Consider the following 26419-nt stretch of genomic DNA (forward strand, 5'->3'; position numbering starts at 1 on the left):
CAAGGTGCAGAGGGACCGAGATTATTCCCTCAGAGTTGGTTTTCCTACCAGGGTGGGCTGTGGAGCCGGGATGCTGGGCTCAGCTTGCCATCTAGTGGCAAACCCAGCCTTTGCCGGAGGCTGTGGGGCTCACGGCCGCACACGGGGGTCTCAGCCGTGCTGGGGTTCTGCGGCTCCGCGTTGGGGCCGCAGCCTGCCGGGGCTGTCTGATCTCCCCGGGGGTTCCCAGCCCTCGCTCACAGAGATTTCCGCTTTCCCTGCCCGACCTGAGCGCACCTGGAGACAATGTGGCTCTTCAGGCCCCCCCGGAGCCTGCAGAGCTTTGGGAGTCACTGGTTTTGGCTCAAGGAGGAGGTTGGGTGGACACTGATCTCTCAGCCTGGCTGAGAGAGGGGTACTGGGGGGCTCCAGCGCCTGTCTTGGTGTCCCCCCAGCCCCAAGCCCAGGGTCTCACCTCTCCCCAGAGCCCCAAGAGCCTTCATCCACCTTCCGGCAGCCCTAGAGCCGAACTCTTCCTCCTGCTGGTCTCGGGGAAGGACGAGACGCTGAGCGGTGACACCAGCCCCAGCTGACCCTGTCCCCTCCTCTTGCAGGTATGCTGGTGGTCAACGTCACCTGGAGGAACAAGACATACGTGGGGACGCTGCTGGACTGCACGCAGCACGACTGGGCCCCTCCCCGGTAAGCGTCCATGGGCAAACTGGCCACGGATGGGCCCTCGGCACCCGCTGAGCTCTGCCATGGGGGGTGACATCTCCTTGTCCGGGTCACAGGCTCATCCTGGAGGCTAGAGGTGGTCGAGCGTTTGCAGACTGACCTGGTTTGGTTTGGTTTGGGAACCATCCCGCGGGATCGGAAGCGAGGGGAGAAAGGGGGATTGTGTTGCCCGGTGTGACCATCTCTGTGCTTAAACCTCCCTGTCCTCCTCCCCGCAGGTTTTGCGACTCTCCCACCAGCGACCTGGAGATGCGCAACGGCCGGGGCAGGGGCAAGCGCATGCGCCCGAACAGCAACACGCCCGTCAACGAGACGGCGGCCGCCTCGGACAGCAAAGGGACCAGCAACAGCAGCAAGACGCGGGCGGGAGCCAACAGCAAAGGGCGCCGAGGGAGCCAGAACTCCTCGGACCACCGCACGCCGCCCGCCGGCACGGCCGAGGACGTGAAGGCCAGTCCCTCCTCCGTCACCAAGCGCAAGAGCAAACCCCTCTCCGACATGGAGCTCAACTCCAGCTCGGAGGACTCCAAGGGCAGCAAACGCATCCGCACGAACTCGATGGGCTCGGCGGCCGTGCCGCCCACCGCCGTCAAGGTGGAACCGGCTGTCCTGGACCGAAACTGCCCCTCTCCCATCCTCATCGACTGTCCCCACCCCAACTGCAACAAGAAGTACAAGCACATCAATGGGCTGAAGTACCACCAGGCCCACGCACACACGGATGACGACAGCAAGCTGGAGGCGGACGTGGACAGCGAGTACGGCGAGGAGCCCGCCCTGCACGCCGACGTCGGCAGCTGCAACGGCGCCGCCGCCGCTCAGAAGGGTTCGCTCTCGCCCGCGCGCTCAGCCACCCCCAAGGTGCGCTTGATGGAGCCACACAGCCCGTCCCCCTCCAGCAAGTTCAGCGCCAAGGTTCCTTGCAAGAAGAAGCTGGGTGGAGAAGGAGACACCGACCCCGGTGCCCTGTCCAATGATGGCTCTGAGGACGGTCCGTCGGTGGCCGACGAGACGAGTAACGACGGCTTCGACTCACTGGAGAAAAGGTGTGTTGAGAAGGACAAGTCCAAGAAGGCGTCTGGGGCCAAGTCGGAGAAGATCCCTTCCAAAAGCTTGAAGTCGGCCAGACCCATTGCGCCAGCCATCCCCCCGCAGCCCATCTACACCTTCCAGACGGCCACGCTCACCACGGCCGCCCCTGGTTCCTCCGCCGGCCTGGCCACCACCGTGGTGCAGACCATGCCCAACAGCCCCCAGCTCAAACCCATCCAGCCCAAACCCACGGTGATGGGAGAGCCCTTCGCTGTCAACCCTGCCCTCACCCCTTCCAAGGAGAAGAAGAAGAAGGACAAGAAGAAGAAGGAGCCCAAGGAGGTGGAAAACCCTCTGACTCCCGGCAAGGCCTGCAGAGCGGAGGAGGGCAAGAGCCCGTTCCGCGGGGAACCCGGCGAGCTGGGGCCGAAGGGCGAGGGGCTGCTCAACGGCTCGTCCGACCCCCACCAGAGCCGCCTCGCCAGCATCAAGGCCGAGGCGGATAAGATCTACAGCTTCAGCGACAACGCGCCCAGCCCGTCCATCGGCGGCGCCAGCCGGCTGGAGAGCAGCGCCCCGGCCCAGCCGCTCACCCCGCTGCACGTCGTCACGCAGAACGGCGCCGAGGCCAGCTCGGTGAAGACCAACAGCCCGGCATACTCCGACATCTCTGACGCCGGGGAGGACGGCGAGGGCAAGCTGGAGGGTGTGAAGGCCAAGGATCCCGAGCAGTTGGTCAAGGAAGGCGCCAAAAAAGCTCTTTTCCCCCCGCAAGCGCAGAGCAAAGAGTCTCCCTACTACCAAGGCTTCGACACCTACTATTCCCCCGGCTACCCGCAGGCTAGCCCGGGCCCGCTGAACCCTGGCGGCCAGGCCGCAGCTGACACGCAGGCCTTGAAGCTGAAGAAGGACGAGGAACAGGAGAACCCCGAGGTGAAGGTGAAGAGCGAGGGCTGCGAAGAGAAGAAGCCGGAGCTCGGCGGCTCCAGCCAGCAGCCCTCGGTCATCCAGCAGCGTCCCAACATGTACATGCAGTCCCTCTACTACAACCAGTACGCCTACGTCCCCCCGTACGGCTACAACGAGCAGGGCTACCACGCTCACCTGCTGAGCACCAACCCCGCGTACCGGCAGCAGTACGAGGAGCAGCAGAAGCAGCGGCAGAGCCTGGAGCAGCAGCAGCAGCGAGGGCTGGAGAAGAAAGCAGAGCTGGGCTTGAAGGAGAGGGAAGCGGCGCTCAAAGAGGAGTGGAAGCAAAAGCCGCCCATGCCCCCCACGCTCACCAAGGCCCCGAGCCTCACAGACCTCGTCAAGTCAGGGCTAAGCAAGGCCAAGGAGCCGGGAGCTCCCGACATGGCCAAATCCGTCATCATCCCCAAGCTGGAGGACTCGGGCAAGCTGTCGGGCAGCCAGGTCGCCGAGGGGCTCAAGGTGAAGCTGAGCGAGGGCGGCCACCTGGGGAAGGAACCCGGCGAGACGAAGGCTGGTTCTGAGTGTGGGCGACAAGCCGAGGTGGACCCTGTGCTCTGGTACAGACAGGTAATCACGGAATCCCGGGCTGGTTGGGTTGCAGGACCTCTGTAGATCCCCCGGCCCTGCTCACGCAGGGTCACAGAGCAGATCACACAGGATCCCAGGTGGGTTTGAATGTCTCAGAGAAGGAGACTCCACACCAGATCTGGGCAGCCTGGGCCAGGCTCTGGCACCTCCCAGCAAAGACGTTTCTCCTCATGTGATTCAGTAATGCCCACGGGGTTTGCTGGGGCCATCGCCTCAGAGAACACGTGTAGTCCTCTGCTCATGGTGGGAATCCTTGGGGTTCCCCTGGGGATGGAGCCCGGGAAGGGGAGTGGGGTTCACTGGTCTCCAAATTCACCAAGTTTTGGGACAGGCCGGGCTGGGGGATGGCAGCTGCTCTGATGGTGGTTGGTTCTTGCAGGAAGCTGAGCCGCGGATGTGGACCTACGTGTACCCGGCAAAGTACTCGGACATCAAGACCGAGGATGAGCGGTGGAAAGAGGAGAGGGACCGCAAGTTGAAGGAAGAAAGGAATCGGAGCAAAGAAGCCGCGTCCAAGGAGGACGGGAAGGAGAGCGGCAGCTCCGAGTGCAAGCTGACCCCCAGCGAGGAGGCTCGGCTGGTGGGGAAGGACCCCAGACCCAGCGTCCACGTCCCCGTGTCCTCCCCCCTCACGCAGCATCAGTCCTACATCCCCTACATGCACGGTTACTCCTACAGCCAGTCCTACGACCCCAACCACCCCAGCTACCGGGCCATGCCCACCGTCATGATGCAGAATTACCCAGGTAGGGAGCCGGGCTCCTCTCGGGGACGTCCCTTCCCTGCTGTCCCCGTGCCGGGGCGGTGGGTGGCAGCGGGACATCCTCTTGCACACGTCAGGGCTGTGCTGCCCGCAGGTTCCTCACGCCCTGGGTGCTTTTTCTCCCCCAGGATCATACCTCCCCTCCAGCTACTCCTTCTCCCCGTACGGGAGCAAAGCGTCCGGCAGCGATGACAGCGACAAGTCCAGAGCCAGCCCCAGTGTCAGCTGTAAATCCAGCTCGGAGTCCAAGGCCCTGGACATCCTGCAGCAGCACGCCAGCCACTACAAGAGCAAATCGCCCACGGTGAGGGTCGGGAAGGCGCTGGCTTTGGCCGGCTCCGTCCTTGAGCTTCGAGATGCTCCCTGGATCCTGGGGCTGAGGAGTCATCCCACAGCACAGCCCTTTTGGGCTGGATGCGCCAAACCTGCTGGTCCTGCAGCACCTGGGTGACACTTGTCCCCAGCCCTGGAGCTGGCGGGTGGGACACAGGAGCTGTGTTCATCCCACAGCAGTGCGGGTCACGAGCTCCTCCTGGATGACCCGGTGGCAGCAAACCCCAGTTTGGGGCAGGACGGGGGTGCTTGAAACACAACCTGTGTCTGGCTTTTGGGCTGGTCACCGGCCACCCTGTAATCATCTCCCAGAGAGTCGTGGGCACCTGTGGGCAAAGGCGGGGGAATGTCATCCCCATGGGGCCGCCCGAGTGCCAGCACGGCCCCGGGGTAGCAGGTAGCGTCCCTCAGCCTGTGTCTGCTTTCTCCTCTCCAGATAAGCGAGAAGACGTCTCAGGAGCGGGACCGCGGCGGCTGCGGGGTGGTGGGGGGCGGCGGGAGCTGCAGCAGCGTCGGGGGAGCCAGCGGGGGAGAGAGGAGCACAGAGCGGCCCCGCACGTCCCCCTCGCAGCGCCTGCTCTCCACCCATCACCACCACCACCACCTCGGGTACTCGCTGCTGCCGGCACAGTACAACCTGCCCTATGCAACAGGTGAGAGCCCAGCCCGCCCTGGCACTTTCGGGCGGTGTGAGCCGCCACGCCAAGCTTTGCTTTGAGCAAACCTGCCCCTCTACTCTGCCCTGGGGAGACCACACCTGGAATCTTGTGTCCAGTTGTGGCCCCTCAGTTCCAGCAGGACAGGGAACTGCTGCAGAGAGTCCAGCGCAGCCACCAAGATGCTGCAGGGAGTGGAGCATCTCCCGTGTGAGGAAAGGCTGAGGGAGCTGGGGCTCTGGAGCTGGACAAGAGGAGACTGAGGGGGGACTCATTCCTGGGGATCAAGATGGAAAGGGGGAGTGTCAGGAGGATGGAGCCAGGCTCTTCTGGTGACAACCAGTGACAGGACAAGGGGCAATGGGTGCAAACTGGAACACAGGAGGTTCCACTGAAATCTGAGAAGCAACTTGTTGGGGTGAGGGTGTCAGAGCCTGGCCCAGGCTGCCCAGGGGGTTGTGGAGTCTCCTTCTGTGCAGACATTGCAACCCGCCTGGACACCTTCCTGTGTAACCTCATCTGGGTGTTCCTGCTCCATGGGGGGATTGCACTGGATGAGCTTTCCAAGGCCCTTCCAACCCCTCACTTTCTGGGATTCTGTGATTTTCCAGCTCTCCCGTCCCAGGCTGGAGCTCCTAACGCGCCTTCTCCTCCGCAGGTCTCTCCTCCACAGCCATCGTGGCCAGCCAGCAAGGCTCCGCTCCCTCCCTGTACCCACCTCCGCGGAGGTGAGACCGGTAAGGCCGTCCTGCCGGCACGGCCGCCCTGCTCCCCGCGGAGGTGGCTGTGCCGGGGGTGCCCGTGGGGACAGCGGGTTTGGGGTTTGGCGGCGGCGGGAGCTGACGTGCCCTTGGGTCGTGGCAGGACGTGACGCGCCGGACGCCTGGGCTGTACGAGACATGTGACTGGCTCACATGGGGAAGCGCCGGAGACTCGTTAGACATCAGTTGAATGGTGTTAATTGTTCCGCTTGACGTTCCTGCCGTGATCCGAGGCAGACTCTGTCCCGTTCCCCCCGTCGGACACACACTGACCCCCCTCCACACCCTCCCCTTGGTGCGTGGGCGAGCTGGTACCTGCGGAAATATTTATTCTACTGGGCACCAGCGCTCGGGACGGAGGGGACTCTCCCGCCTGGTGCATATGAAGAGGAAACGGAAGCACTGAGGTTTCTCGCTGGATTTGGGACCCCGCCGCGGCTCTGCGAGCTGCTGCTTGGCGCTGGGGCCGAGCGCCACGGGACTGGGGCCGGGCAGGGGCCGCGTCCCGCCGGGAGTCACGCACGTGTCGGGGAGGCTGGTGCGAGCTGGGGGTGTCACCCTGACCGGTGGCAGCCGGGGGGCGCGGGGACGTGCGGCATGTGGGGCGCAGCCTCTCCCAGCTCCGTGGCTGCTCCCACACCCCACGGCACCCGTGTGTGGGCTGGAGCCGCCGGCGCGTGGGCTGTGGCCGGGGCGGTGGGCTGGGGGAGCCGGGGGCTGCTCTTGGGCCCGGCAAAGCAGCGTCTGCCCCCCCTGCACCCCCACCAGGGTCCCTCCCCAGTGCCTTGCACGGGCCAGACCTGCCCCAAGTTCCTGCCCGCGGCTTTTGAGCTGGTTTGTGAGCTGTGACTCTGCAAACCCCTGGCCTCTCCTCTGCCCCCCTCGCCCCAAACCCTGGGGCAGTGCACCCCACTTGGGGCGAGGGCTGTGATGCCCTTCGCATCCACCTTTTGCTTTTCAATGGGCTTTCCCAGGCCGCGGGCAGAGCCCGGCCAGGAACAAGCACACGGGCTCTGCCAGAGGCACCTGCGGCTGCGCCGGGTCCCGTCCGGCCCTTGGTTCCCCAAGCTGGGGCTGGGGGCACCGGGCACTGAGGCCGCCGGTCCCCCCGCCCAAGGACAGGGGCTTTCTGGTCCTCTGCCCCGCCGCAGCGGCTCCCCTGGCCAACGCTACCTCGGCCCCGCAGCACCGGCTGCCCCGGCTCCCCCCGCCAGCCGTCGGTCTCGGTTGCGTCTGTGCGTCCGTGTCGCACCCGGCCCCGAGGGGCGGCTGTACCGGGATGCTCTGCCCGCCGGGCTCTGTACATACTGTAAAAAGCAATTGTTTGAAAGCTGTTGGTTTTGGGTTTTGTTTTCTTCCCCTTCCGGTTCCCTCCATCCCACTTTACCCGGTTGGAAAGGAGGCGCGTGCTGGGGCGGCCGCTCGCGTTCCGCTCATGTTTCTTCCGCTCTTGGTGACGGACCCAGCGCGGCCCTCGGGGACGGGGGGCTCGGGGGTCCCGCCGGCCGCTCCCACCGCCGGCCGCGGTGTCGGCAGAGCCGGCACAACCGGGGCAGCCGCGGCACGGAGGGGTGGCCAGAGCGGGGTGGGTGCCGCCGGCTCCGCTGGCAGCAGAAGGGGATGCGGGGGGCTCCAGGTGCTGCTCCCCACCTTCCCCCTTGGGTCCCAGTTGCGTCTCCCTTTAGGTGTTAAACAAAACAACCTTTTCAGCAGAATAGGTTTGAGGTTTGACTTTTTTTTGGGGTTCCCTGTCAGGTGCTGCCCGTGGGTGGTACCGCAGCCCCCGGGGTGTCAGCGCTGCCCGGGGGTCCCCGTGCCCCCCCAGGGTGTCAAACCGTTGGTGTTTATAGCTCTTGTTTCCATTGGCGTTGCTGTGTTGGGTTTTCATTTCAGTCTTCCTGATTCTGCCCTTCTGTAAAGTGTACATTATTACCAAGTTCCTTGTTTTTTTTATATATATATATATAAATATATATATATACAAACTGTACTCTTCTTGCCTTTGTACATTTGGGCAAGGAGAGAGAATAAATCTTTTTAAGAGACAATCACAAACCTGTGAGGGTGGCTTTTTCTTCCTGCTCCCCCCAGTTCTCTTTTGTCCCCAAACGCTGTGGGCAGTGATTTTTTTGGGGGGCGGGGGGTGCCCATCCCTGGGGTGTCTGAGGGTTTAAGCAGATGTGCTGCTCCCGGCATCACGTTCTGTGACGGGTGAAGAAGGAACAAAGCGGTTCCGTCGCACCCGGGATGCGCCAGCGAAGGGAACGTCCCAGCCCCAGGAAGGGGTTGAGGCAGCTCTGCTCCAAGAAGGGATAAAACTTGGCTTTTCTAAAGCCAGAACTAGAAATGAAGGTTGGTTTAAGCAGAGAATGGTGCGAGGTCTCCTGCGCTGCGTGTGGAGGGGACAGGAGGGTCATACCTGTCACGGGCACAGCAAAGGGCAGTAAATACATTCCCAGGCTCCCACTTCAAACCAGACTATTCAAGGAGGAGCAGAGCCCCCAGCCCTTTGGTTTCATTGGAGGGGAAGGAGGGAAAGGCACAAACTTTAAGATGATTTATTCACACCAACTCATATCCCAGCCCCACCTCTCTCCCCCAGACAGAAAGCGCTGAAGGTGATGGTTGTGGAACGGCTCGGCTACTTCAAACAATCCTCCAAGGGCGAGAGCACAGCAACGCGCAGGGGGACAGGGCCCAGCGAGCAGCTTCCAGAGACACCCGCCTGAGCCCGGGGACAAGAGCACAACCTCCAGTGTCACAGAACACGAGCTCCGGCCAGCACAGCGGGACAGCCCCGGACTGGGAGAGCAGCTCACGGGACTGGGAGAGCAGCTCACGGGACCGGGAGAGCAGCTCACGGGACCGGGAGAGCAGCTCACTGAACTGGGAGAGCAGCTCACGGGACTGGGAGAGCAGCTCACGGGACCGGGAGAGCAGCTCACGGGACCGGGAGAGCAGCTCACTGAACTGGGAGAGCAGCTCACTGAACTGGGAGAGCAGCTCACTGAACTGGGAGAGCAGCTCACGGGACTGGGAGAACATGTCACTGAACTGGGAGAGCATCTCACTGAACTGGGAGAGCATCTCACTGAACTGGGAGAACATCTCACTTAACTGGGAGAGCATCTCACTGAACTGGGAGAACATCCCCCAGGACTAGGAGAGCAGCTCACCGAACTGGGAGAACATCTCACTGAACTGGGAGAGCATCTCACTGAACTGGGAGAGCATCTCACTGAACTGGGAGAGCATCTCACTGAACTGGGAGAACATCTCACTGAACTGGGAGAACATCTCACTGAACTGGGAGAACATCTCACTGAACTGGGAGAGCATCCCCCAGGACTGGGAGAGCACCTCACTGAACTGGGAGAGCATCCCACCCAACTGGGAGCACCAGCATCCACACCTGCCCCTGCATGCAACCCCCTTTGGTTTGGATACAACTCGGTGTCTCAAGGTTTGAGATCATCCCTTTGGGAAGGGGAGGAGGAAGGAGAGGTGGCAGCTCCAGCCCCACTCCAGAGCTGTCCGTCGGGATTTTGGTTCTTTGGGACCATCACACGGTGAGGAAACGTCCTCCCGAGCGGAGGAATCGCTGCTCTGAGCCTGCGGCAGCACCGGAGGCTCCGCTCCTCTCAAAAAAGCAGCCCCAGCTGAGCGAAGTTCATCCGAATGCCCCTTTTATTGAACGAACGCTGTGATAGTGCGGCGGTAACATCGAACGGAGTTAAGACTGCTTAAAACAAAAGCTGGAAGAGCAAGAAGTTTCAAAAGACAAAAAAAAAAAAAAAAGACCAGCTTAAACAGCATCGGTCGCCCCGAAGTGGAGACGTGCGGGGTTTTAATGTAGTGTTAAAGGTTAAACTCGAGCACGTCTCCTCCCTCCTAACACCCAAACACACCATCTATTTAAGAGTCTGAGTGAAAAATAACATGAAAACCAAAGTAGTGGGTCAGATGAGCGCACACCAGAAAGGACCAGCGGGTTTGGAGGAGCCACCGCTGCACCTCGCTGGGCTCCCCGAATTGCACCCCGACAGCTCCTGCGCCCCTTCAACACCTCCCTTTACTATTTGGTGATTACATGTGGATATATAGTTCTCTAGGCAACACGTTTCAATGAGATAGTCAACTTGGAGGATACACAGGCCAACCTAACAATGAGAAATGCAGTTTCAGTCCAACAGAAGCTTGTTTTCCCTTTCCTTGAGGAAGGAGGTGTCGCCCCCTCTCCCCTCAACAGCATTTTGGGGTCCCCCGCTGCGGTTATTCTTCGTCGGAGGAAGAGTTCTGCTCCAGGGGGTACACCATGAACATCACGTCCGGCCGCGACGGGACCGAGGGGTGACCGGGCCGCACGATCTCAAAGCCCAAGAAGCTGAACGTCTTCAGGAGCGGAGCTACCAAAGAGAAGGAAACCGGTTACCGCCAAATAATCCTCCCCACCTGCGGCGCCCGAGAAGCCGCGAGTATCCGAGGGCACTGAGCACCCTCTGTGAGCTGCTTGCTCAGAAAGACACATTTTTAACCCCACAGCACTCTCAAATAGGTGGTTCCGTCTCTGCCTGCGTTCAGCACAGCTGCCCTAAGCGCCAGGGGGATTTGGGTTGTGCAGCGGAGCAGGTTCGCCCCGTTTATCCCGCGACGGCTGTGCCGGCCCCTCGGAAGCGGCGGTGCCTGGTTACCGGCCCGCACGCCCAAGCTTCCAGCTTTTATTCTGTAGTTACACGGCGGCTGCTCTCAGCACCCCTGAGCGGGTCAGACAGCAGCAAACGGGAATCTCCTCACCCCAGCTCTAGGCAGCTTTCTGTCTGTGAGGAGCCGGAGCTCGGCGGAAGCTCCCCGGGGAAAGCCACCGCGGGTTACGCGGGCGATCCGAGCGGGGCCACTCCAGAAGCACCCGCGCACCTTGTTTCAGTCAGACAAGGTTACATAGGCGAGAAGACACGTCCTCGCTTGTAACGAAGCCATCGCTTCCCTGTGGTCCGGGAGGTGACCCTGGTGCCGCATCTCATCTCCGCAGCATCCATCAGTGTCCAGGCACACAGGGAAGCGCCAAATGGTTTTCAAGCCAGCGCTCCATTTCCATCTGCACAGACAAGGACCCGGGATCTGGAGCTCTCCAGAACTCATAAGCCCGGTCCAAGTGCCTGTTTTTAAAAACAAACTGTCTCCTGTGAGCAGCCGCTGTAGGGTCACCTGTGCATCGTGGTGACACCATGGCAAGAACTTAATCTGGAAATTATTCCTGGCGTCATACCAGGGAGTGACATCGCGGCTCTGCTAACGCGTTTTGTTTCAGAGGAGACGCTGCAGCTTGCGAATTCGGGTTTGAATGACTCCTGCCATGGCGATCACTTGGTTACTCGCCTGCGTCTCGGAGGATTTAAATCCATCCATAGCTCGGAATATCAGCACAAATCGCCTCCAACTTCCGTGCTGTAATCACTCCTCCAACACATCTATCTTTAGATCCTAATGCAGCCCCTTAAGCCGAAGCATCTAGAGCCAGGGTCAGGATTACTTGGAGGTCTAGGAAGGGCAGAAGTGCCAGGAGATCTTTAAATAGCAGCTGAACATCAGGGCAACAAGCTACAAGAGTTCGTTTCCTGTGTAATAACCTCTCCCTGGCTTCTCCTTCCACATCACAGAAGCCTGGTATCAAATTCAGATCGTCACTCCTCACCAACGGTGAAACAGGCACCAATTTCTGGACAATAAAATGCTCCAGGTTGCTCAGGAGCATCTTTCCACAGGAGTAACAGCAAAGCCCACCTGCTGCAGAAACCACAACTGCTCCCTCTCTCTCAGTCTCCAGAAAGGGCTTATTTTCTCCATAATAAACTATTTCTACTGTGCAAGAACACCATGAAAACGCTGCAGTAAACAGCGTCTATTAAGCCTGGCCTCGGGATTACCAGACTTTAGTACAGGTTCAGCAGCGCCAGTTTGGACCGAGAGAGCAAACCTGACAGTGGGGGCGAGTTCTCACCTCTGTCTTCTCTGCTTTTTCTGAAGCAAATAAAGACGTAGTTGACTTTCATTTTCTCTTCAGCAAACTCCAGCAGCGCTGATAACCTGCCAAGGAGGAGACAACAAAGGACCATCAGCAATAGGAAGTCCTGGCCTGAGGAAGCCTCAGAGCATTATCAACTGTTCCGATGTTTTTGGGCAGAAAGATCCCTTGTTTAGAGCCCCTTCCAGCGAACAATGTGCTGGAACAATGGGCTTCCTGCCGCACTGTCCGGCCCTGCGAGCCGCAGCCGGCAGGCACCCGCGGGTCAGCAGCCCCGCGCCCGGCACGCCGCCCAGCTTCCCATGGGGCTGAAAACCTCAGTGTACATGGGGGATCTGCACGTTTGTGCTTTATGGGGGGAAAAGCAAAGGGAAGGGAGAGAAGGAGGGAGAAGGGAGAGAAGGAGGGAGAAGGGAGAGAAGAAGGGAGAAGGGAGAGAAGGAGGGAGAAGGGAGAGAAGGAGGGAGAAGGGAGAGAAGGAGGGAGAAGGGAGAGAAGGAGGGAGAAAAGGAGGGAGAAGGGAGAGAAGGAGGGAGAAGGGAGAGAAGGAGGGAGAAGGGAGAGAAGGAGGGAGAAGGGAGAGAAGGAGGGAGAAGGGAGAGAAGGAGGGAGAGAAAAAGAGGAGGGACAGGAGAGAAAGAGACAGGGATGGGAAGAAAAGAGAAGAGACAGGAGAAAAGGGAGGGAGATTAAGTTTGCGAGGGTTTTGTTAATGCGGTAATGAATTATTTTAATTACAGCCTCTCCAAGGCTGTTTTGCCCAGCTGAAAATAATCTTGGGGAGCTGCCCTTTAAGTCGCGGTGACACAGGCGGGTAAATCCCCTCCCAGAAGGTTCCACTGCCAGGGGAGCAGGAATTGCGACAGCTGAAGGATTTATGGGCCGACTGCAGAAATTACACAGACCTTTACCTGGCCTCGAAGTCAAATGTGAGACACGAGAATACCGGCACTTCTGACGGTGCCTAATGAGGGTTTTTTCCTTAATTAGCTTGTGTAATTGATGGATGAAGCCTACCGGGAGGTTTAGGAGGACGCGGTGAAGCTGGGAGCGCTTGGCAGCGGGAGCTGCTCTGGAAGCTGCGTTTACACAACCTGCGCAGAGCGGAGCTGTCTGGACAAAACACCGCCCGGTTCTGCCAGCAGATTGAAACCAGGGGCTCTGGCACAGCCCAGCGCCTGCGCGGACCCACCTGCTGCTGGGGAGCGCATCAGTATCATGGAGGTTTAGGTTTTTCCCTTAAAAAAAGAGGAAAACAGCTGCCAAAAGAAGCTTGCCAAGGGGCCAAAAAATGGAGAAAGGCTTGTAGATTTTTTCCATCCTGAAGCAGGCAAAGCTGTTGGTTATTTTTCATTAGCACAGGGACTGAAAAAAACAGGAACCCATCTGAAATGATCACTGAGGGGAAAGAAAATATATAAGGAGGATTGATAGGAGGACACAGGATGGGGGGGAGAGGAAGGAAGGGAGAAGGAAGGGAGAAGGAAGGGAGAAGGAAGGGAGAAGGAAGGGAGAAGGAAGGGAGAAGGAAGGGAGAAGGAAGGGAGAAGGAAGGGAGAAGGAAGGGAGAAGGAAGGGAGAAGGAAGGGAGAAGGAAGGGAGAAGGAAGGGAGAAGGAAGGGAGAAGGAAGGGAGAAGGAAGGGAGAAGGAAGGGATACACAGAGCAGGACCAGAGCCCGTGGGATGCCCAACTTACCCTTCTTTGCTTCCATCGGCTAATAATCCATCCGGGATTTCCACGAAGAGGCTCTGATTCGAGAGCACGGCATCCCAGGAGGAGGTTTTCACTTCCGTGACCTTGTACTGGAAGTGGACAAGATGAGGCTTCCCCTCGTGCACCGGGACATCTTGGTTAACAGTGATCTTCTCGTCCTGTGCCAGGGAGGGAGGAGAGCGCGTGAAATAAGGTTAAGGGTAAAGGAAACTATCCGTGAGACTGTGGATTAAAAACGGTAAGCAACCGTGCTTAAATGAGCATGCAAAGAGATGGTGTTTTACTCCTGAGTAAGGACCAGCCCTGCAAGTCCAGAATTACGGACTAAAACAGCCAGCGGGGGACTCGCCGTAGCTCACGTCCGAGCCAGAGCTCTACACAAGCATGAAAGGTTCAGAGCTATCATTTTGAACCACCTGGAGTACTTTGTTCTGTTCTAATCAGGAACAAAAAGAGTAAAGCCCTGCATTATAAACAGCCAGGGGAGTGTAACTAGAGGGATGCAAATGGCAAATTACTCCAAACATGATACTTCTCCCTCTCGGGGACACACACCGCAATGAGCGCTCAGACCTCGCAGTGATAGTCTGCTCATGTTTTCCTTGCAGCCTTGCAAATTTACGTTATATTAAATATCTGTGTATTGAGTCTTCATTCACCGCGGGTCCCAGCCGCATGAACTACCGGAGCATCTGCTGCCACCAATTCTGTTACATCCCCACCCCCCAACACGGTCTTTTTGTTTAAATGCCCACAAATTGCTTTCCCAGATTTTACAGCCAACAGGTTTAAGGGATGAAAATGGAAGTGGTGGCGTCACCATCCCCAGAGGGGTTTAAAAGGTGTTTAGATGAGGTTCGCAGGGACATGGGTTAGTGCTCGAGTTGGGTTATGGTTGGACTCAATGATGCTGAGGGTCTCAACATTTTCAAGCAGATCTTTTCTTCTTCAGCTATTAAAAGCATTGCTGGTTCAGAAAAAATATCTCCGAGAACCTTCCGAGGCTCCTCAAGGCTGTGTGCCGGTGCTTTAACTCCTGTAACCACATACATTAAAATAAATCCCTCGTGGTTTGACTATTGTGACACGGAAGCCACCGTCGAGTATGTTAACGCTGGCAGAGGAAGCCGCCGTTTGTTTAAAGCCCACAAAGCTGAGCTGAAAAACAAGTTTACACTTCATCAGAATAAATATCCTGTAGGAAATAAGTTTATTCATCGAGGTTGAAAGAAGTTTTTGTGGTCGCGCCTGCTGTCGGGTTTTACTCCTGTTTCAAGCCAAGTGTATGAAGGCACCCACAGGCTCAAGTTAAGTCAGGAGCACGAGTTAGATCTGAGCTCAGCAAGAGCTCCATGCTGCAGAAAGCAACAAAAAAAACCCCAAAACCAGCAAGAAGAGGATTATCGCACATCCTCCAGTTTCTTTGACAGCTGTTGCTGTGCAGAACGCGTCTCTGCTTCAGCAAAGATCCTCCTCTCCGCAACAGCTCACAGATGCTTTTCTTATACTTTGTGATAACAAAAACAGAGCGAGGAAGTTGAGAAAAGCAGCTGGGGGTGACGCACGGGACGGGGAGCCCGTGGCAGGAGGGAGAAGCTTTGGGAGCCATCGGGCTCGTGTCCCCATGAGCGTCACCCAGTGCTCCAAACCAGCAGAGGCTTTGCCACTTGAACACCCCCGAATGCACCAGCGCAGTGAAACTGCAGGGATTAAGAGAACCGGTTCGCCCGGTTCGGTGGGAATTACGTTTCCATTTGATTTCTAGACCTGCAGCCAGCGAGATGCTGGGGTGAGAAGCTGTTCCTGTGAAGCAGCAGCTTAGAATCCTCGGGAAACCGCCGAAAGCAAAATCCTGTTTACGCAACAAACGTTGGGGTTTAGTTCAACCCCTGCAAAATCCCTGTGGGGAAGAAAATAAACCCACCAGATACACAGCTGCCGAAACCACCAGCTCTCCAGCCTCGGGGAAGTGGAGCCACAAGTAGCAGCTTCCACTTGGTTACAGTTCCATTTTCCAAGCTCCGATGTGCCGAGAAGGACGGGGCAGCCCCTTGGCAGCGTCCGAACAGAGGATGTTATGATCCAGCACAGCCAGCGACTCGAGAAACCCGCGCTGGCATGTGCTGCACCTGCGGGATCCTGCCAAGTTTGCCAGCCAGGGCACGTCCGCTCGCACGATCGCCGCTGCCTCCCCAGCTCCGGTAAAACGCCTTTGCTCGTAACGCAAAGACCGCAGGGAGCTGCTGAATCGATAGCGCGGTTGCACAGGGAAAGGTCACCCCTTGAACCACAGCAGCTGATACAGCTGGAAAAAGTACCAAAGCTTTCGGCCCAGGTGCCTTTCCAGGTCACAGCGGAGCTCACTGGCTGAAAAGCTCGGCCCGGTCCAACTCCAGCGGGATTTGAGAGGGGCAGAGTCCCAGGAACCGCCGCCTGAGGTTGGATTTTGAAGCACTCGCAGCACTGCTCTGGGATGCGCCACCACAGAAGGGGCTGATGTTCTGACCCAGAAGGAATCACAGCTGGGTGCAGCTCTCAGGTCACATCCCCCCTGCCCACACGCCGCCACCAAAATCTTCTGTGTGAATTCGGAACCGTACTGAAGCCAAACCCTTCAAAACCTCCAAACTGTGATTTTCCTCCTACATTGAGCCCGTTTTCTGGCTTTGGCCCTCGCCTGGTCCAAGGCACAGCAAAGCAGCAGTTCAAGGTGCAGGGTCTTTTATTTCTTAGCCCCTCCCTGAGGGAATTGATTAGTTGCGCTGAGCCCCTCTTGAAGCCATTTATATACCTTTGTTATCCATCAGGAAGCCCATTGTGCAATTTTCCTACCTCTCTGGATTTTGTACCACCTGTGACAATTCAACTCGATGGCATTAAGCTGACATGACGTTATTATTAAGAGGCGACAGAGGGTGACATTTATTCACAAGGTAAGCGGGTGAGGCATGTGCTAAAAACTCACCAAGGCTGCATTAAAGGCCTCTGGAAGCAGCCATGAGGTTCTCTCACAGATTTCAAGAGAAGACTTTGGTTGCTGTGGCCCAAAAGTCCCTGTATCTTTTCATCGCCGTGTGCCTCCCACAGGGTAATTAAAAATCAAGCCTGACGCCCATGCCAACACCCCTGTGCGAGCAGCCAAACCTGCGAGCTGCGCAGAACTTCACACTGCCTGATCCGATAGCGCATGGCAGAGCAGCTCCATGTCCCAAAAGGGAGACAGGCAGATGTTTTCCCCTTGTAACACAAGAGAAGCGCCTGTCACCCCTCAGCGAGGACCAGCCAGGTCTCTTCGTGCGGAAGGAAAGGCCTTGGAGAGCAAAGAGGCCAGAAAAGCCAAGAGCTGCGCAGCTCCACGTGCTCCTGAGCAAGCGTCCGCAGGTACAAACCCTCCCGGTCTGCGCTGCCGGTGTCCGAGTGCCAGAAACGGCCCCGTTCGCACTTCGGTGAAGCCACAAGTTCCTCCGTGCGGCGGTTCAGGCCCCGACAGTTCTGTTTTTCCGGACCGGGGCACAGGAAGGAGCTTATCAACCATTCTCTGCATTTTACCTTGCTGCTTCTTGCGAGACTTTTCAGAAGTTGTTTGATGTTTCGATAATCCGCGTACAATAGCTGAAACAGGCCGCTGGGACACAGGGCTAGTGAATTATTTGCTGCACACCTTTAAGAAAAAGGTCTCTGATTTCTTAATAAATAGGTGATACTTAAGCAGGAGAACCAAAAATTAGCTGTTGCTGAAAAATTAAGCGTTCTCCCACTTATCACCCTGAAGTTGTTTGCGTTTATTCCCATGAGAGCGCGGAACGAACCGAACGCAGCTGCGACGCGGGTACAGGTCGGTATTTAGGCACGAGATCTTTCTCACCTTGTAGATCAGAGCTGAAAGAGAAGGATCCCTGCCACCCCCTCGCCCACCGGGGATCTTCGACAGTGGGTGAGGGGCATCAGGAGCACCACAGAGGCCCTGGAACGATGTGCCTGCAGCACTGCAGCTGGGGACAGTTACTCAAAGGTAAAATACTACTGCAAGATAAAAAAAAGAGAGGAAAAAACAAGGTTACATCAGTAGGAATCACATTTAGGACGCAACAGCTCCTCAGCACTCGTATCCCTGCGCATCGGAGGCTTTAGAGCCCCGATATCCACAAGGAAGAGTCGCTGCCCGCGGTGTATCAGTGGCGGTGGGTTGGGAACGTGAGCGCCGAGCAACCTGGTGCTAACGGGGGGACGTGCGGCCAGAGCAGCACACACCTCCTGCAGACAAATATCCACCCGTTCATCCACAGGGCCACGCAGGAGGAGGCTTCGCTTTCACGCTTCCAAAATGAGGAGGAGCAAAAAGGGCCGGTTCTTCAGGTATTACTGCAACGCGCTCTACAACGCCCGAGTTGACATTTTCATATGCAACATCACACACGCATCCTTCACTCCAACCCGAAAAATGACAAGCGCGCCCCACGGATCTACTTTTAAGAGCAAGAAGTTAAGTTTCCCTTGCAGTTGGGATGCCCTACGCAAGGTCCTTCAGGATCGCTTTGAACACACACTTTAATATCTGCTTTAGAAACTTAACGAAAGCCAATGATTTCCCTCCTGGAGCATCGCTTCCTTTAGCGGTGCCACAGACGCTCTTTGCGAGGCACCACAGCGATATTCCTCCGACAGAGCCTGCAAAAGCAACGCCGAGAAACCAGTTGCTCCCCAGTGCTCCCATTACGAACCGCGCCAGCGCAAAGCTATGGAAACACCACCAAAATAAAGCGGTTTCAATAAGCACACGGAGTGAGAAATAAGGCTACTAGGGACGGATGCTGGAGATGCATTGACAACTTACTGTCTGTCCTAAAATTTCTCACTGGAACTGTTTCCCAAGACTTTTCCCTCTCCGCAAAGGGGACAGATGGAAATATCCAAGACCGAGGACCAAACCACGCTCGGGGAACCACCTGGAACGTCCACCAGACTGCAAGCGAACCGCCGGAATCTGCCATTTCTGAACGCCAAAAAAACAACTCACAGTTGCGCCGCAGGCGGAATTTGCTAAGATCTCAGCTCGCCACCTCACACCAAAATACTCGGGAAACACAAAATAGTCTTCTTCCATATATTTCTTCCTCCTCCGAGCTTTTCAGCAGCGTTGCCGTGGCCTAGAGCAGCCCCTGCTTGAAGACAAGGCACTGAAAGACCCCAGGAATGGCGCTGAGCGTGGAGTCGGTCCCTCCTCTCGCAGGGTATCAATGGAGCAGTGTGTATTCCGGAGTAGTGGATGTGCAGAGCCATGACAAAGCACTTTGCTCTGCACTTCCCCACCCCCAGAAAGCTGTTGGCAGCTTTGTTATTCCCTTCCCTCCTCCCTCACCCCCCCCAGTCAACAATGTACTATTGATAGCTCGCTCCAACTCGCCGCCAAGGCATCGAGAAGCTGGATAATGAACTGTAGTTGTGGGAAAAAACACACACAAAAAAGAGACAGGCTGTAGTTTACATGCAAAGCAGTTCAAGACACTTCCCAGTTCTGCTTCCTCTGGCACATGCAGAAGTCAAAACACAAAACCCCTCCAGCTGCTAAGCCCGGCTTAGCCAAGACTTGCGCGCCAGCCCCAAAACCTGGGGGGGGGTCCCAGAGCAGGACCACAAATTAAACGGGGTTTTGCTTCCTCCAGATGCACATTAGCACCTCGGGAAGAAGTTCGTGCGAGCGCCCAACAAAGTCTGAGCGCTTCGTGCATCCACACACCAGCGACTCCGCTCCCCGAGGCCTCTTCATAGCTTAAAAATTCAGATTGTGCTCCCTTCTGCCCTTTGGAGAAGCTGCTTTCCAGCAGCTTGGTTGAGATTACGGTGCACTTAGATCACCAAGGGCCTTTCACCGAAGAAACTCCCGAGCAAAAGCCTCTGGCCGGATCCCCGCCTGAAACAGGAGCTGGAAGCGCGTGTTTGTTTTCAGCCGGCGGGTATAATTTTAACTCACTAAGCTTCCAGCCATCTCAAGCCTGTGTCCCGTCCCTGGGCAGCGCAAAGGACAAGCACCTGCAGCCAGCCCTGCCCCACAACAACGCATTTTGGGGCTAAAACCCGCGCTTTTTGGGCTTTAGACCAGATGAAACGATCCTTGCAGCTCCCTTGACGTTACAGAAATGAAGTTTTTTTGCTTGTTTTCCTTTTCACCCCCTTCAAAACAGGCTTTTGGGATGCTGTTGCGCTCCGCCTGTAATAATATCACGCTTCCAGCCACCGCAAGTCATATATTAAGGAAGCTGGTTTAAAAAGCAACTTGTAAATAACAGCACGGCTCACACACCTACAGCCAAGAAACAAGGATGGTTTAGACGGACGGTCCAGGCGCTTATCTAGAGGCTCAGGAAATGACACTTTTCGGGCTCTAAACAAGGAAGAGACACACGAGATAATTCGGTCAGCTGAGAAAAAACCCCACAAATGGTGTAAGTTCATGATAAACGCCAAAAGATCAGCGTTCCTTGGCGCTGCGGGGGAGACACGGACCCTCCGGGCGCTAAACCCTCATTAGGAAAAGGCTCATTAGCACAAGGCTGCTCAGACACCGCGGAGGTGATGCACCCCCAGCCCCGACACCCCCGGGGGGCAGAAGAGATTTTAACAGAGAGGGGTATTTAAGAGAGCGGCGAGAATTCCCCGCTTGGCCCCGCTCGGCCCCCGCCCCAGCCCGGGCCCGGCGGCCGCTCCGCTCCGCGGGGCGCTCAGGCCGCGACGGGCGAGCCCGGCGGCGCCGCCCCGCACCTGTCCTGGGTGTTTATCATCCTGCGCTCAGTCTCGCCGCGGCCGGGCCGTGTCCGTGTGTCCGTCCCTACGCGTGTCCACCGATCCCGCTCCGCTCCCTACGGCCGCCGCGCTCCGACTGACCCCGCGGGCCCGGCCCGCCCCGCCCCCGCGCCGCGCGCCGCCCGGGCCCCGCCCCCGCGCGGGGCACCCTGGGAAACCGCCGCCCCAAACAAAGCCCCGCCACGCCCACCCACCGCGCAGGCGCGTTGCGCTCCGCCCCCCCCCCGCGAGTGACGTCACCACGGCGGCCGGTCGGGTGCCGTCGGGTCCCGCTCGCCCACCCCGGGGCTCCCGGCAGCCAGAGTGGGGGAGCGCGGGGCTGTGCGCCCGGGGGCCGGTTCGACCGGGGGTGGGAGCGGAGCTGGGGAGCGAGTGTGAGGAGAATGAGCAGCGCACGCAGAACCCCAGAATGTCAGGGGTTGAAGGGCCCTGGGAAGCTCATCCAGTGCAATCCCCCCATGGAGCAGGAACACCCAGATGAGGTTACACAGGAAGGTGTCCCGGCGGGTTGGAATGTCTGCACAGAAGGAGACTCCACAACCTCCCTGGGCAGCCTGGGCCAGGCTCTGCCACCCTCACCCCAAACAAGTTTCTTCTCAGATTTCAGTGGAACCTCCTGTGTTCCAGTTTGCACCCATTGCCCCTTGTCCTGTCCCTGGTTGTCACCAGAAGAGCCTGGCTCCATCCTCCTGACACTCCCCCTTTCCATCTTGATCCCCAGGAATGAGTCCCCCCTCAGTGTCCTCTTGTCCAGCTCCAGAGCCCCAGCTCCCTCAGCCTTTCCTCACACGGGAGATGCTCCACTCCCTCCAGCATCTTGGTGGCTGCGCTGGACTCTCTGCAGCAGTTCCCTGTCCTGCTGAACTGAGGGGCCACAACTGGACACAACATTCCAGATGCAGCAACACTGTGGTGGGAAACATGCGCGTCTGCAGAGCTGTTCAACATCTGCATTAGTGACACGGGTGAAGGGATCGAGTGTGCTCTCAGCAAGTCTCTGGGGACAGGATCCATCCGCAGGGACCTGGACATGCTCCAGAAGCCGGTCCATGAGAACCTCCCGAGGTTCAACAGGGCCAAGTGCAAGGTCATTACAACCGTCCCCCAGTGTAAGGATCGTTTAACAAAGAACTGTTGTTTTTACAAAACTGGGGACCTGGTGCCTGACCCCAGCTGGGGGGAAGGACTGAGAGACATCAGACTATGAATCCTTAATGCAAAACACAGTCTCTTTGAACTAATCCCAGATTGCAGACTGATTCCTGTATTTAAAAAGGTAATCTAGGGGGAAGGGTAACCAAAGATCCAGGAATCCATATTTTAAATAAATCCATAAGGGGATTGAGGTTGTTAGAATTAGATGAATGAGGCAGGTAAACTGAGGCAGGGTCAGGTGGTCTGTAAACCCTGCAGTACTGACCAAGGGGGAACAGGGGAGGGAATCTGCGGCCAGGATTTGGGTGATATAAGCAGGGGCTTTTTGCCTTATTCCATGTGTCTGCCTTTAGGTAGAACACCCGGTCTTGCAAAATCATTATTAAAATATGCTTTGCCGAGAGATCTTGCCTGAGCCTATAATATTTTCAAGGTATTGTTTCCTACAATGAGAACCTCCTGAGGTTCAACAGGGCCAAGTGCAAGGTCCTGCACCCGGTCGGGGCAGCCCCGGTGTCACTCCAGGCGGGGATACAGGGATGGAGGGCAGCCCCAGGAGAAGGACTTGGGGTGCTGGTGAGAGATTGGACAGGACACACATGGACCTGCTGGAGAGGGGCCAGAGGAGCCCCAGAAATGATGCGAGGCTGGAACAGCTCTGCTGGGGACAGGCTGAGAGAGCTGGGGTGTTCAGCTGGAGAAGAGAAGCTCCAGGAGACCTTAGTGTGGCCTTTCTGTACCTAAAATGGGCCGATAAGAAAGATGGGGACAGACTTTTGAGCAGGGCCTGTTGTGACAGGACAAGGGGTGATGGTTTAAAACTAAAGGAGGAAGATTCAGGCTGGACATGAGGAAGAAGTTTTTTATACTGAAGGTGGCCTGGGGGACTGCAGGCTCATAACCCAGGTGAGCAGGAGCTAAAATAAGGAAACTGGTGGAGGGGATGTCGAGCTGCCTGTGGCAAAGCTCTGCGGCACACCCGTAAGGGACAGGACAGTCACCTGGACAAAGACAGGACCCTGGAGAACCAGGCAGTGCCATCAGACCCGCAGAGCTCGGTGGACACCGAACCTTCCCACGGGCGCAGAGACTGGAAGAGAAGCTCTTGACACCCTCGAGATGCAAACCCTGCAGGCTGGGGTTGTGGGTCTCACACCCCTCGCCGGCTCTCACGCTGTCCGTGTGCTGCTGCTCACAACGCGCCCGAGAACACCGGCCCTGCGCGGCTTCCCGAGTGACACTGGTGGCAGCGCCGTGTCCCAGCGAGCCCCGCGCTCCGGGATCTGCCCGGCTCGGCCGTCCCGGTTCCCAGCGCGGCGCAGGAAGCGGCCAGCTGTTGTGAGAGAGCTGGACACCGGCCAGCGCCCGAGTTCAAACGCAGCCCGTTAAATGGCCTTTCCCCCTTCCTCCGCGTTTAAAGCCCCGCTCGCAGCCGGCGTTCTATTTATAATACCCAGGAAAAGCGAGCTGAGACTTTCCCACAGTGCCGGCTTCTTGGGCGATTGTTGTTCGGGAAGCTGGAATGTACACGGTATTATTTTTATATCCCTCTGGGAAGGATTATTTCTGTTTTAATTGCTGCGTGTCCCCATCTGTGCCGAGGGAAGTTTGCAACGCGCGAGGTCTCTGGCTGCTGCTCGCGGGTCTCAGACGCTGCTGTGGGTGTCTCTGCCTGCGTGTCCCTGTTGGGGAGGGTGGTGGGTGCCGCGAGAGATGTCCTAACAGCCAAAATATCGCCGATGTCACATTGTTGAACCCCAGGAGCACTTGTTGTGCCGCTCGCTCGCCCTATGCCTTTCCCATCCCCTGCTCTGCAAGGCCCTGCGCCGCTTTCCTTCTCCTCTCATTTGCTGCCCTCTGCCCGGCACCGTCACCCTTCTCCTCGCTGATCTATCACGCTTCTCTCTGCTTTTATTTCTCGAATAAAAGCCATTTCCAGGCAGCTTCACAGCCCCGAGAGCTCTGCTGGTGATTTTAGCGCCGGCTGGTTCCGCTGTGCTCCGGTTCTGCTAACGCCGCGTCGCTCCTTCATAAAATCATTGCTGCCGTGTCCTCCCCTGGCCTGGAGGTGGTTTTATTGCCCTGCCTGGGGTTTCAGCACTGAAAAGTGCTGTTGCGCCATGGTTTTTGCCTTTTTGCTACGGGCACCTCTGAATAGCTTTGCTGTTCGTCACGCCACGTTTTAGGATTAATTATCCCAAATTCTAGACGCAGAACAGGTGACGTCTGCAACCTTCCTGTTTTAGAGGCTTGCAAACGGCAGTTGTGCACCTCCCTAATTATTCTCATAAATTATTGTGATTAATTGTGGGCTCTGGAGCTCTCAAACGATACTTTCCAGCGCTGGGGTGTGCGGTGGGTGCCGCGTCCAGCCGGAGCCTCCGCCGCGGTTCCTACAGCACATGCGTTTGAAAGGGGTTCCCTCGTGGAAAATGCTTCCAAGCAGAGGTTTCAAAACAGAGAGAAAAGAGCTGATGGTTTTATATGTAATTAATACCCTGTCGCTATTGAAAAACACCTTGAGAATTGTGCCATTCAGAACTGTACACATACCTGGGAATGTAATTGTGTTTTCAACAGCAGCCTTTTCATCCCCCATTCTGTGATTGCTCTTTTCTTTTTAACGCGAGGATCTTGTTTTGCTAGGGGAAAAATAAAAGTGAAGGCTGCCAGGGAATTTTGTTTTCATAGCTCGGTGCTCCCAGCCCAGCTGCCGGTTTGGCCGTCCTGTGCCAACACGCCTGTATCGGTTACAGCCGCGGCAGCGCCCGGAGCGCCCCTGGGATCGCAGCCTGGCACCGCGCTCCAGGTGCCGCCGCGGAGGTGGCTTTTCGGTGTTTGAACTCTTGGACTGTTCAGTGTCACCAACCTGTGTCTCCTGCCCACAGAATCACAGAATGGATTGGGTTGGAAAAGCCCTCAGAGATCATCCAGTCCAACCCTTGGTCCAACTCCAGCCCATTGACCAGATCATGGCACTAAGTGCCGTGTCCAATCTCGGTTTAAAAACCTCCAGGGCCGGTGAGTCCAGCACCTCCCTGGGCAGCCATTCCAATCCTGACCACTCTCTCTGCACAGAATTGCTTTCTCATCTCCAGCCTCAATTTCCCCTGGCAGAGTTGAAGCCCATGGCCCCTTGTCCTGTTGCTGATGCCTGGGAGAAGAGCCCAATCCCCACCTGGCTAGAACTGCCCTTCAGGTAGTTCTAGAGAGTGCTGAGCTCAGCTCTAAGCCTCCTCTTCTCCAGACTAAACAAGCCCAGCTCCCTCAGCCTCTCCCCATAGGGCTTGTGTTCCAGTCCCTTCCCCAGTCTTGTTGCTCTTCTCTGGACCCACTCCAGCACTTCAATCTCTTTCCTGACTGGAGGGGCCCAGAACTGAGCACGTCACCTCTGTCACAAGAGGTTCCTTCCAAGCTGTGTGGATGCGGTTTTCTGCCCTTCCTTTATATTTCTAACGGGATGAGCTGATTCCTTGGCACACCTGCCTGAAGCTGGGGGTCAGACTTGAGGCACGTCGCTGCCATCAATGGCTTTCTTTTTTTAATGAGCTTTGTCAGAATTTATTTAGCCATTAAGCGGTGCCAGCGCGGAGTTCACGCATGAGCTGAGTTGAGAATCTGCTAGGTGTGAATTAGTGATGAGAGAAAAGCAGGTCAGGGGACGTCTTGTTTCGGAGCACGCTGAGCATCAAGCTTAGCTTGGGCGATGTGTCCAAGGCCTCGGACCAGGGTGAAAACATGTAGAAATCACAGCAAGTGTGTGCTCTGAAGAGGCATCATCCTTCTTCATGCCAGTGCAACGAAGTTGTCCTTGTGCAGCGTGAATTTGGGGCGTGCTGGGGTGAGATTGAAGCCACGTGGTGGCCCATCACAAGGTGGCTCTGTCACTCGTGTGTCACTGATGAGCCCCGCGCTCTGATCGATGCTCCGGGCCAGCGCCAGCACCTTTACAGGCGCTAGAGCGGGGACGATGGGATGCGGGGTGAGATGCTGCTGTGGGAGACGTCCCTGCAAACCTGCCGTCCCTCCAAGCACAGAACCTCGAGATGGGCTGCCCTGAAGAGGCAGGTCGTGGTTTTATGGGCAAACACCGGGGAAACAAGCGATCCCATAACCTCAAGGCGTAACAGAACATGGGAAGGAGGCGTGTTGGGAAGAGTGAGCCGGGAAGTCCAAAGGACTTTTCGGCCAAGAGGTGACCTCCCAAGGTAAGTCTGGAGATCACTCCTGGCCAAAATCAGTGCTCCCCGAAGGAAACCTGCCCGTAGCATCTTCTCTGCGCCATCCCCGCTCCTCTGTGCCCGGAGCTCTTTTCCTTGGAGCCCGTGGTCACACTCCAGGACTGGTGTGTAGCACCAAGAGACAAAAAAGGGGGAAAATCTGAGGACAAATTGGTAAAAAAGCACACAAAGGAAAGCACTGTGTCTGGCATTGCACATCTGAACCCAGCTAGGTCTCTGTATTGATTTTTGTGAAAGCTCTTTCAATTATTTTCTCAATGAGCTCATCTTTCCTGGCACGTCGCTGCTCGTTTCATACAGACACGGCAGTTTTCATTTCACGTCCCTTTGGTTTCATTTCCCACATGGGAACGGGCAGCTCCGCGTGTTGTTCCTGCAGAAAAACAGGTGCCTGGAGGGTGTCTTGGTGCTTTAAAGACGCTGCGTGAAGATGGAGTGGATGGAGCTGGAGGTGTTTCAAACAGAGCTGCCCAAATTTAGCCAAAACCATGCCCATGTCCTACCTCTGTGCAACGGGACTTGCTCGCAAGCTGCTTTTGCTTTTCCATGTGGTTTCGGTGGTTCGGGATCCGTCCCCATGAATGGAAAGGGGGTTGTGGAAAAGGATGTGTTGGCGTGAAGAGGCGCGGTGATGATGGGAGCCACAGCCAAACACCCAAAAGG

At 57.1% G+C, this 26419-nt stretch overlaps 2 protein-coding genes across 4 annotated transcripts in view; one reads left to right on the forward strand and one right to left on the reverse strand.

Moving 5' to 3' along the window:
• ZNF609 (zinc finger protein 609) overlaps positions 1-7868 on the forward strand; it is a 59783-nt gene extending 51915 nt beyond the window's left edge. For 2 of the 3 annotated variants that reach the window (XM_082060573.1, XM_082060574.1), the window contains exons 4-10: positions 594-681; positions 936-3288; positions 3689-4055; positions 4201-4376; positions 4842-5058; positions 5720-5789; positions 5926-7868. In XM_082060573.1, the coding sequence (XP_081916699.1) occupies positions 594-681; positions 936-3288; positions 3689-4055; positions 4201-4376; positions 4842-5058; positions 5720-5789; positions 5926-5932 (3278 nt within the window). In that variant the 3' untranslated portion in view covers positions 5933-7868. Of the gene's footprint in view, positions 1-593; positions 682-935; positions 3289-3688; positions 4056-4200; positions 4377-4841; positions 5059-5719; positions 5799-5925 lie in introns of all 3 variants that reach the window. The other variant, XM_082060575.1, reaches the window with a different exon arrangement.
• Positions 7869-9487: 1619 nt separating this feature from the next.
• OAZ2 (ornithine decarboxylase antizyme 2) lies at positions 9488-20465 on the reverse strand. Its single transcript, XM_082060618.1, is given in 6 exon segments — positions 9488-10228; positions 11821-11906; positions 13542-13717; positions 17425-17505; positions 17507-17582; positions 20319-20465. Coding segments are annotated over 6 exon segments (573 nt in total). The 5' UTR covers positions 20339-20465; the 3' UTR covers positions 9488-10094.
• Positions 20466-26419: the final 5954 nt, after the last annotated feature.

Source organism: Streptopelia decaocto (genome assembly GCF_964273445.1).
Source record: "Streptopelia decaocto genome assembly, chromosome: 9".
Taxonomy (NCBI): domain Eukaryota; kingdom Metazoa; phylum Chordata; class Aves; order Columbiformes; family Columbidae; genus Streptopelia; species Streptopelia decaocto.